We start from the raw sequence: 11895 nt of genomic DNA on the forward strand, positions 1-11895 counted from the left end.
ATGTCTGCAGCTTCAATTTCCGACGCCATATTAAGCAAGTGTTTATCATTAGGTCTCAATTTAGATTGTCTATTAGGTCAGGGATACGATGGTTGCTCAACCATGGCAGGAAAGGATAACGGCGTCCAATCAAGAATCAGAACAAATATTCCAAAGACGGCTTTTGTTCATTGCTCATCACATAGACTGAACTTGGTTGTAAATGATCTGAGTGCACTTCCGCAAATTCGCAATACAATTGGTACATCAAGTCAATTATTGCGTTTTTCCGTGAAAGTCCTAAGAGAAGGTCAATGATACCCAACGTTCCTCTTCTCTGCGAGACTCGATGGACTGCAAAGTATAAGAGCATAAGAGTATTTTGTGATAATTTTGACCAAATATTTACCTAGTTGGATGTGTTATCTAACGAAGCAAATGGAAACACACGTCAATCGGTACATCAGCTGTTGTTAGCTCAACAACTTTTTTATTTGGACTAATTATCATTTCATTTTACTCAGCTCTCCTGGAACCCTGTAATCAAGTACTTCAAGCCATTCAACTAGACCTTCCACAAGTACAGAGGCACATTCACGAATTGCTCTTGGTTATAAATCTACACCGTAACAAGGCAGATATGCATTTCAGTGCAGATATCTAAAAAAGAGCGTGATCCAGTTGTCTGGAAAGTTGAAAATTCAACTAATACCACCAAAGCAATGTTAAAGGCAGTTATACCAAAACAATTGTGGAGCAACGGATACAAATGTCGAGGAATACTTTCACCAGGCTTTGTATACCTCTTATCTCGATTCATTAATCGATTCGCTTCAAACGCGGTTCTCAGAAGATAATGTTGCTCAATTCAACCTTTGTTTACTTCATCCTGAAAAGATGAGAACTTTAACTCGTGAAAAATTCATTGAGAAAATGTCAACTGCCAATGAAGTATACAAAATTGATAACTTTAAACTCGATAGTGTAATTTGGTTTGATTTTTGGGCCCTTCAATATTTTCAAAACGCAATAAACGATTTCACAGATTTACTACCAAGGACTGTGTTCTACCCTGTAGTTCGTGAAACTTTGGTCATTTAAATAACACTGCGAACAACAACATGTACTGTAGAAAGATCATTTAGTAGATTGCGGCGCGTGAAGACTTGGCTACGATCAACCATGTCCAATGAGCGTTTGTCTGGGCTTTGCATGCTGAACGTGAATCGTGGAAAAATACGCTCCAGAAAATCTGAATCTATGGAACAAATTGTAAATAAGTTTGGCAGTGAACGACTACAATTTCTGTTTACTGAATAACAATAATTTAATTCTTGTTTTTATTTTTACATTTTCTTTAATTTTCTGTTGTCACTGGTCTAATAAAATGACTTGATTAATCGATGCATTTATGTAGTTTTTGAAATATCACTGTTGAATTTTATTTTGCCCCCCCCCCCCCCCCCTTCCTTGTTAAAAATCCTGCCGGCGCCCATGTATCTTTCTAATTTCTTTAATTCTTTTTCTCAAATTTTTTTAATTCTTTTTTTTAATCCGCGATTTTTTTGTTGGGGACCGCTAATGAAGGGTTTACATTTGTCTATTAAAAGTATTTGTTTATTATAACATTTTACAATTATTTATTATTAGATTTCACAATTGTTTATCATTACATTTTATAATTGTTTATTATTACATTATACAATTGTTTATTATTACATTTTACAATTGTTTTATTATTAAAGGGTGTTTTTTTTAGAGGTATAGAACTTTAAATTGCAATAAAACAACGATGGATTATTCGATTGACAAGAATTTTTTTTTATTAGAAAGATAATCTTGTGGCATTACATTTTAAATATAATTTCTGGCATATGACCGCCACGGCTGGCTCGGATGTAGTCCAATCTGGACGTCCAATTTTCGATGACTTTTTCCAACATTTGTGGCCGTATATCGGCAATAACACGGCGAATGTTGTCTTCCAAATGGTCAAGTGTTTGTGGCTTATCCGCATAGACCAATGACTTTACATAGCCCCACAGAAAGTAGTCTAGCGGTGTTAAATCACAAGATCTTGGAGGCCAATTCACAGGTCCAAAACGTGAAATTAGGCGGTCACCAAACGTGTCTTTCAATAAATCGATTGTGGCACGAGCTGTGTGACATCGCCGTCTTGTTGAAACCACAGCTCCTGGACATCATGGTTGTTCAATTCAGGAATGAAAAAGTTTGTAATCATGGCTCTATACCTATCACCATTGACTGTAACGTTCTGGCCATCATCATTTTTGAAGAAGTACGGACCAATGATTCCACCAGCCCATAAAACGCACCAAACAGTCATTTTTTCTGGATGTAACGGTGTTTTAACATACACTTGAGGATTATCTTCACTCCAAATGCGGCAGTTTTGTTTGTTGACGTAACCATTCAACCAGAAGTGCGCTTCATCGCTAAAGAAAATTCGCTTATGAAAATCGGGAACAACGGCAATCTCGTTTTGGGCCCATTCGACGAATCTACGCCTTGCTTAATGATCGTTTGGCTTCAATTCTTGCACGAGTTGGATTTTGTAAGCACGCATACCAAGATCCTTCCACAAAATCTTCCATACAGTGGATGGACACAGATCCAATTCCTGTGCTCGATGGCGGATAGACTCATTCGAGTCTTCCGCAATGCTACGCTTTACAGTAGCAATAGCTTCTTCTGTACGCACCATACGGCGTCTCTGGGGATGCGAGTTATCAATAAGAGTAAACGTGGTGCGAAAACGTTCCATGGTTAATCGAATTAACTGCTCTGATGGATGATTTTGTCGAGGATAAAATGGACGTAGAGCGCGATACGTATTCCGCACAGAACCATTATTTTCGAAATAAAATTGAACTATTTGCAAGCGTTGTTCAGGCGTGAGTCTATTCATGATGAATTGCCAAACCAAACTGAGAATAAATCACTTGTCACCTGTTAAATCGGTCGCTATCTTGAACAGTAATGCCAACTTAAAGTTCTATACCTCTAAAAAAAACCCCCTTTACATTTGTTTATTATGCGTCATCATGCTTATAATTTTTGCGGAAACGTATGAACGTATACTTCAGGTTTCCAGTTGCAATCAACGGTTAAGGAAAATATCGTTAAGCTTGACTGTTTTAACTACCACGACGGTATTTTAGTTCATGATATAAACCATTAGACTGTTTATAAATTGCGGGAGTGTTACACTCCAGGTACCCTAGTAACTACGTTCTTGCTGGTGTCAAAACAGATGACTTTATTTTGTCATCGGACAAATTTCTGTGAAAATATTGTCAACTTTAAAAATTACTTTTTTACTTCGGATTTCCAAAACGATGAACTGTTTTCCTTACGTTTTAGTTTTGGTTACGTTGTCTTAATCGAGGAAAAATTTTAGAACGGGTTTTACATTTCCTAAAGGAAAATAAGATTATTTTTGAAAATAAATTAGTACACTCAAGAATGTAAACGCCTTAAAACATCGGTTTTATTTAAATATTAATAAGCAATTTTTATTTTATTTAAAATGAATTGATAAAAAATGACATTTTCCTATCGAATTTGACATCCAAAGACGTGTCGACATTGAAGCCAGTTTGTTCCCACTTGATTTTCGTTTTTAAGGTTATAATTGATCTCAAGTGGGGTTATCGGCAAATTTTAGTAACGAATACGCACGCGTAATGCATAGCAATTTTGTTTGTGCATTACGGGTAAATTATCTAAAAACCTCCTAAATAAATCAAAAAAGGAAAGAGTAATTTTTTAAAAATTTCTTTTTTCTGCTATTTTATAAGTTAACTTTTTATGCAGTTGCGAGTTAGCAAAGCAATTTAATCGAAGGACTTTAGTGGAATTCGAATGTTTGCAAAGTTCATTTAAACGATTAATGAGGACAAAAACATTCTATTATAATCTGAAAAGTGAAAATATAATAAGGTAATTCTTTTAAAGTAATTCTTCATATAAGGTAATTCTTTCTTATCTATCTGTAAAACTTTTGAGAACGCATTTTGTCAAATTTGCAGCTTTTTTTTTTTCACTCGTTAAAATATACAACTTGTTTTTTATTTGTATTTTTTTTTTTTTTTTTTTTTTTTTTTTAATACTTGTTCCATAATCCATGAAAAAAAAAATTTACAAAACATTTTAATTCAATTTTTTAACTTTTCCAAAAAGTATGTTTACATAAAAATTCCCATTACACATTTTAGCAGCTTTCTTTACATGAAAATTTTGATATTTTCTTCCTGAAACAGCTAAAGGTCGAAAACTCGCTCAATTTCTTTTAAATTTTGATTTATGTCCTTTGTTAACAAATCGAAAAAATAACAGACAACTACTTTTTGACCTCTAAAATCTTGTTAATTTCGCCTAATCCAAAAACAGTGCAAATCATTCACTAGATTTCATTTCAAAACGTCCAATATAAGAAATGTTGAGTAATTTAACGTTTTGGACATTATTTTGTTTTCGTGAGCCTTATCTAGTCAATATATTTTGTAAAATACGAAAGTTAAGGACCCTGTTCCTATGAAGCCAATATTTTAATCCTCCCGAATTAAAAGTAATCTTTTTTATATACAAACGTAACTCATCTGTAAACTCTTCTACCCAATCAGATATCAGTAAATAAAAGTAAACTGATTAATTTAAACCTGATTGGTTCTTGAAATGACTTTTGAAACGTCAATCAATTATTATCCACAATTAAAAGTCATCTTTAATTCCACTAAAGAAATATTGCTTAAATCTTTAGATCATTAAAGACCATAAGTAAATTTGTTTTGAAGCAAAATTTAAGTAAAATAACTAGATTATTAAACTACTTACACTAAATAATATATATAACATTTTAAAATTATCATTGAAAAAGAGAAAGTTTTGTAAATTCTATCGGTATATATAACTGAATGGTTAAATACTTCCAGTGCATTAAAAATGATTAAAAGTTTCCAGTGCATTACAAACTGCTGCATTTACAACTCTTACCATCGTTCATTTTATTCCATTGACCGTTGTTTTTTTTTTTTTTTTGTAAAAAAAAAAAATAAAAACAAAGATCAAAATAAAGATAACGTCTGTAAAGCTTAAGTGAATCCGCAGAAAATTCTTTCACCAAGATATAACTGACATAATTAAACTGCACTAATAGCGAGCGATTAAATCGACAATAAAAGCATTTATCGCAAACAAATTCGTAATTAACCAAATTTCTTAAGTTACTTAAATCTTTTTACGTTAGATTTAAATTCTGATTATTGTTTAAAAATTTGTTCAAGATTTTTCTGTTACGTTTACAATTTTTAGATAAAAATGCCTTCAAACGTACCGGAGTGTTCAAAAGAAAGCAGTTCTAACGTTCTGGAGCTTCCTCTTATGAATTCTAACAAGAAAACTGATGTCGTATGCAAGTATTGTCTTGATGATACCGTTGACAATTTAATTCGACCATGCAACTGCACTGGGTCAATAGGTTATGCACACGAGGATTGCGTAGTAAAGTGGTTGATGACTAAAAAAAGTTGGAAATGTGAGCTATGCCAAATGACAATGAACTTGGAGCCTAACGGTTTCAAATCTCCGTACGAGGTAAATCATTTCAACTTTTTGCTGTATACTTTTTAAAGATTTCTATTTTTTACTTTTTCTTTTTCTTTTTATTTTTTTATCATTTTTATTGTTGAATTTTAATTTAAATATATTTCGTAACAGAAAACCTTAATCTAAAAAAAATAGTCAAAGCCAACTTATCGTAAATATTTTGTTCATCATAAATTTGATGTGAAGCTTCGTTTTTTTTTTTTACCCCTGCTTTTTTTTTAACATGCTGTTAATTCAAGTTACACCTCCAAATTTGCTATATTCGTTTAATCTGTTTTTCCATGGCTTGAGTAATATTGCCATACAAACGGATAAATGCTCTGAATACTTTTTCCAATAATGCTATTGTTAAACTAATCTAAAGATAATTACTGAACATTTGATTGGTTATTGAACAAATAATTGCATTTAAAATAAAGAGATTTCAAACAATTTAATTAGTTTTGATGTCATAGTTTTCAAACCCTTTCTTCTCTGCTGCAGTTGCATCAAAACAACTCAACAGTTATTTTTGATTAACGTCACATTTGCGAACGCAAAATACTGTTACTTCGGGCTTTTGTTTTTCAATTTGTGTTTATTTTTCTTTTAGAGGAAGAAATATACCTCTGTTCTTATAACAAATATGAAAACAGGGATTCTGAATATGTTTTCAACTTTTTCGAGAATGTCTTCTGCATCCTTTTGTCACCAGCATAGCAGCCGAGAGAAATTTCGGGCCCCGGGGAAGTTTTCTTAACAAAAGACCAAAAGAAGTGTGCTCTGTTCATTGAAAATTAAAAATAAAAGTTAATTAAATCTTTTAAAAGTCAAAACTATTTAAATCTTTTAAAAATTACTTTAAAAAATTATTTGCACCTATACGGGGCCCCGGTCTTCCCCGTCCACCCCCCTCTCGGCGGCCATGGTCACCAGTACTTTTAAAACTAATTTTGCTGCTTCATCCATTGTAGAGTTCAACTATCCACTCAGAGATGTTTAAGTTTTCAACCTGAAAAAATCTTTAAAAATCTTTTTTAAATCTTTCAAATCTTTAAATCTATTTGAGTCTTTTGAAGAGTTTTTTAGTTTGGAATAAAGCTGTGACAACCTAATTTGAGGTCATATCCGATGCCTAAAAGTTACTTAAAGGAACTTCTCAAAGAAAAGCTCTTTTAAATTGTTGTTTTGTTCGTTTAAAGGTTCCATCATTGCGAGAGCATGCTGTTCTTTCGTTCATAGGAAAAAGAATTTCTTTAAAAAAATTGATTTCATTGTGTTTGACAACTTCTTTTTGCGTAATGGGAAATCATCCTTTAAAACCATTCCTTTAAAATCATACTTTGAAAAGATGATTTTAAATTAGTAAGCAAGAAATGTTTTCCAGGAGATACGTATATATAAGGTATTTTTATACCAGATGAATCGAATAAATTTTCATTTTTAAAAGATTTTGAAAAAACTTACAAAACTTACACAATTTTTAAAGGAATAGTTAATAACAATAATTTAAATTTAAAATGTTTTAAAGCTCACAACAGCATGGACACAGCTTTGTAAATGTAATTACAATTATAACAAACAATAAGTAATAATATTATATAAATATATACATTACCGTTTAAATTTTAATTTTATGGTGGTACTAAAAAATCTGCATGTAGTTTTACAGGTGTAGAATGATCATTTTAGAAAACCGTCAAAATTGGTACAGAGATTAATTACATAGAGAAAAGAGAAGCGTCCAAATTTTAGCTCATAAACATTTTTCGCTCCAAAGTTAAAATCACTTGAAAAGTGGCTTAATCAACCAAGTTTAGTGTATAGGTGGAAATTTAGAAATTCAATAAAAAGTTAACTTCTCAAGGGTGCAGCCAAATATTTTTAAATTTGGTACCTGGCTATTTTTAAAGAATGAGAATCCAAAAATAAATTTAAAAAATCATGGTTTTTAATGCAAATTAAAAAAGCGAATTTATTCTTCAATTTTGAATCTTCCTCCAAAAGAGTTGGGTACAAAACTTTTTATCTAAATAAATCTTTCATATAAAGTGTTTTCTTTTTTTTTATTTATTTTTTTTTTTTTTTAAATTTAAATTAAAACTTGAAAATGAAAACTTGTTTTCATCAGAAGAGACGAAAGTTTCTTTAGGCGACAATAATTGAGGTATTTATTGAAATATTACTTGTATTTGATTAAGAATTCAGTAATCGTATTTAAATCGGCTCTTCTTTTAATCTTCAATAAAAGATTCTATTTACAAATTTCTAGCAATATATTGTTAAATTAATAGCAAAAATTATGAAGCTTTTTACTTAAAAATCTCTTGTTGTCTGTTTTATGTGTTTGGATTATATATTCTTAAAATGTTTGTCATAGCGATGTAAAAAAGAAAAAGCTTGATTAGGTTTATGTTACAGTTATGATAAAAGCAAAATTAGAATGAACTGATATCATTAATAATGAAACAAGTTCAGTTAACTGTGTATATGAAAAAAATGCTTGCACATATGTAACATCTAGAGTGCGATAAAAAAGAAATTATATAATGTTCAATAAACGCAAACATTTCTGTATACTGGCATGAAGCATACTAAAAAACACATTGTTCAATCAAAAAGAATATAAGTCCAGCAGTGAGACTGTTTGAAAGGCCGAATAATACTTGTTTGCACTAAACAACTTTTCGTTTGCAATGTGATACAAATAATTATAAGTAATTGTATCTGAATGCAAATGATAATTTATTTACTGCTAATGACAAATAAATTATCATTTGCAAACTTTTATTCCAAACAATATATAATGGCTTTATACTAGCTAAATGAACAAAAGTCAGTTCAAAGTATTGATTAGCTGATGACATTTTCGCAATAACAATCCCTCATTGGCAACAACTTGAGGTATTAATTATGACAAGCATTCTAGAGCGATGATTCATAATGCAGTTAAATTAACGTCTAAATGTAACTGCATTTATGAATAAAATTTCCAAGATTTTAAAAAACGAATCGTATTGTTGTAGTGATGGATTTTTCTTTTCGAGTGTCAGTACTTTTTAATTTGATCATTTTTTTCAAAAGAGAAACAAGGTGTGTATACATGTGTACGAATCTATTTTGAAAAAACTGCGTTAAAATTGAAATTCCATTTTTCACTTTTAATTTGAAAGCATACTGCTTTTTGTATCTACATGTATCCATAGAGATGAGAAAGCGGTATACGGGTTCTTTTTCAAAAATGGAGATATTTGAAAAATGGTGGAAACATAGAAAGAAGAAAGAAATACTAGTTGGTTGGATTTTAATATAAAATTTTTGTCTTACTGAGATGTAATTCGAGGTTAAGAGAGGTCTTTGGGGTAAAAATTTCATGTATTTCATCAAAACTCTCCACAAAGTAGCACCAATCATGATGGAGCGTTTTTTTAAATGAAAATAAAATTTGGTAAAGGCGTAGATATAACATTTAAAATAAATATATATCAGCCGGCCCAGAAGGAGCTAAGAACGGCCCAAAATGAACTTTGAAGACGTATCTTTTAATGCTAAAAAACGTAGGGTTGAAGGCTAGTGATATTGCGAGTCCCACTGAGTTGACCACAGCAACTGAATTAGCAAACTTTTTGTTGGGTAACAGAAAACGAACTACTTTATTTACAAAAAATTTTTGATCACCAGAAAAAATGAAATCAAGTGACATTATTTTGTTCCGCCAAGCAGTTGAATCATGACGAGAAACTAGCTTATTATATCGACTTTAAATGTATTAGTTTATTCTTACAAACAAACGCAAAAGTGGTCATTAAATGCAAGATAACAATTATTTTCATTTTAAAACAAGCTATCCCAATCGAAAAAGGTTTTTACGCCTTCAGATGAGCACATTTCTGTAACAAAAAACAGGAACCGAAATTAACCTTCAAGGCATGCTGGTTAATCTACTAAATGCAATGACAAGCAATATAGTGAGTGAATGTATATTTCCAAGCAATATAGAAAGTTTATTTTTTCAAAAAAAACAATTTTTTCAAAATGAACTTACTATAAAAGAACCTTAACTTATTCCAACACTTATAAGAGTCAGCGAATTCCAAATTACTGTTAAGCATGACTTTACACTTTGAATAATAGATGGAAAAGTATGCAATCCTTTGACACGCGTTATTAACAAAATGTTACTTATGCTATGCGACTCGCAAAATGATGAATGGTGAAGTAAAAGACTTAGTTATTAAAAAAAGAACATTACGGGTTTTGTCTGCTTTGCACTATAGCTTTGTATACTTTGCACGATACACATTAGCTATCGTTTGGATATAAAAAAAAGGTGGCAGGTTAGAAGTGATGAAAATAAATCTAGTATGCAAAAACGTTTGGAAGAAATCGAGCAAAAATTTAAAAACCTTTTGGGGCTTCTTATATACAAAACAATACCTGGTTTTGGGAGTAAAAGTGATAGAAACGCAGCTCGTAGGGTCTTTATGAAGCCGGATTCTAGTGTTTAGTAGTGAGATTATGTGATTGGAGCTCATCAAAGTTTTCACTGTTTTATCAAGAACACTTATCCTCTAGATATGACATTAATTTTATACTGTAAAAAAATACTGTACATTGTTCAGAAGTTGTTAAAACATCCATTCTTCCTATCGAGCAACTCTCGGAAGAGTCTCAAGAAACCTGTTCTAAAGGTTTTCGTCGATTCGAGCACTATACTAGAAAAAAATCACTTATTTCCACAAATCACTTTCACATTTCCACAAATATAGATTTCCGTAATATGTTTTTGGTAGCATTCAATCCTGTTTTCAACTCAGACAGAGAAGTGCTGAGTAAGAGAACCAGGGAAGTTGCAGTTAGAAATTTTGAAAATGTCCCCCCTTACCATAACATCAGGTTAGAAATAAAATTCTTTGTGACGATTCATCGGATTGTGAATATGAGACAACCAATCATCCGATGATATTTGTTGAGTAATGATTGCTAATTTTGGATCATCATCTTAATTATAATTAGTATATACAAATCTTTTTAAATTTTCTCCTTGTGAGAGAAATTTTTTTTTCAATTTAACATTAGTTCTTTTTTTATTCTTAATGGATTTTTTTAGTTAAAAAAATCTTCTTTTTTATGCATTTTTTTATTCCGTATTAAAGTTATTTAATATAAAAATTACCCTAGGCTTTAAAATGATTAAAAACCGTTTAACTAATCAATAAAGATACTATTGAGCACATCATTGCAATCAAATCAAAGAACAAAATGATGCAATGTGCAATGTTCTAAAACGTCTTTAGAACGTTTCAAAGAGTTCTAAACAAAACTTTTATTTAAAGTCTTAACCCCAAATGATACTAATAAAATATATTTATTTTGATGCAGTTAATTTTATTTGCAAGCATTAATAATGAGTTTCTATTCTTTTTTTGTAATTTTAGTGGAACTTTCAGTGTGTAGCGTTTGATTGGGTGTCTTTCGTCTATTTTCTATCGGCAGCATTATTATTAGCAGTGGTTATTAATGTTTCAACAATGATCTACAATAAATGCACGAGCGCATACTGTATGAATTATTATGGGTTCATGCCTGTGGTTATAATTTATCTATCACTTTCTTTCTGCCACTTGAAGACACCTTACCTTAATATCAGACAATGGGTTCAAGCAAACAGGAAATGGAAATTAGTAAACCATCAACACCGGATCAATTAATTTTAACTTGCTGTAAATCTTATAAAAAATTTTTATGTATCCTTAAATATCTGTAAATACCATGTTATATTTATGCTTGTTACATTTCATTTTAATCCAGTATGAGGAGCAATATTGCAACGTTTAAGCAATATTTTCCCTAACATTTCTATTTGTATTTATATGCATGCATTAAGATTTTTTTTTTTTTTTTTTTTATGTATTTAGGAAGTTTATTTATGTAAATATTTTGGAATTTGTTGCAATTATTTTCAAGGAATTTTTATACTAATTTCTGGTGTGTTTTCTTATTTATTCAAGTAATTTGAGAGGAAATTTTGTTTTCCTCGCCTTATAGTTGAGTAACACTTTTATTGGACGTCTTTTGAAGTTTAATTTACCACCCCACCCCACCCCACCCCACCCCACCCCACCCCACCCCACCCCCACCCCCTGCAAATCTTTTTTGATTTATTTTTTATTTTTGTCATCCATAGTGGTATGCTAAATAAGAGTTATTTAACATCTGCTTTCAGTCGTTTTACTCTTTCACTACCACACGTCGTTGACAGCGGCTTGTATTTTATTAAATTTGACCATAAGGCGTTGGTGGCGGCTT

The 11895-nt window shown here is 31.1% G+C and overlaps 1 protein-coding gene across 2 annotated transcripts; it reads left to right on the forward strand.

Annotated features, from left to right (window-relative positions):
- Positions 1-3801: 3801 nt before the first annotated feature.
- On the forward strand, positions 3802-11565 carry LOC149886709 (E3 ubiquitin-protein ligase MARCHF4-like). Of its 2 annotated transcripts, none has more exons than XM_090091701.1 (3): positions 3802-3942; positions 5314-5595; positions 11025-11565. In XM_090091701.1, the coding sequence occupies exons 2-3, from the start codon at positions 5320-5322 to the stop codon at positions 11295-11297; spliced, it is 549 nt and encodes a 182-aa protein (XP_089947827.1). In that variant the 5' UTR covers positions 3802-3942; positions 5314-5319; the 3' UTR covers positions 11298-11565. The 2 variants fall into 2 exon arrangements, with proteins under 2 accessions (XP_089947827.1, XP_089947828.1); XM_090091702.1 differs by lacking the exon at positions 3802-3942 and adding an exon at positions 3950-3973.
- Positions 11566-11895: the final 330 nt, after the last annotated feature.

This window comes from Hydra viridissima, unplaced genomic scaffold, assembly GCF_058129835.1.
Source record: "Hydra viridissima isolate aposymbiotic clone 2 unplaced genomic scaffold, HvirCarnegie_v1 scaffold_6, whole genome shotgun sequence".
Lineage (NCBI taxonomy): Eukaryota > Metazoa > Cnidaria > Hydrozoa > Anthoathecata > Hydridae > Hydra > Hydra viridissima.

Bases quoted from the DNA above. Each gene is read 5' to 3' on its own strand.
- LOC149886709 (XM_090091701.1), top strand. From the start codon at position 5,320: ATGCCTTCAAACGTACCGGAGTGTTCAAAAGAAAGCAGTTCTAACGTT. The intron at 5,596-11,024 runs GTAAATCATTTC...TTGTAATTTTAG, and splicing joins GTTTCAAATCTCCGTACGAG to TGGAACTTTCAGTGTGTAGC.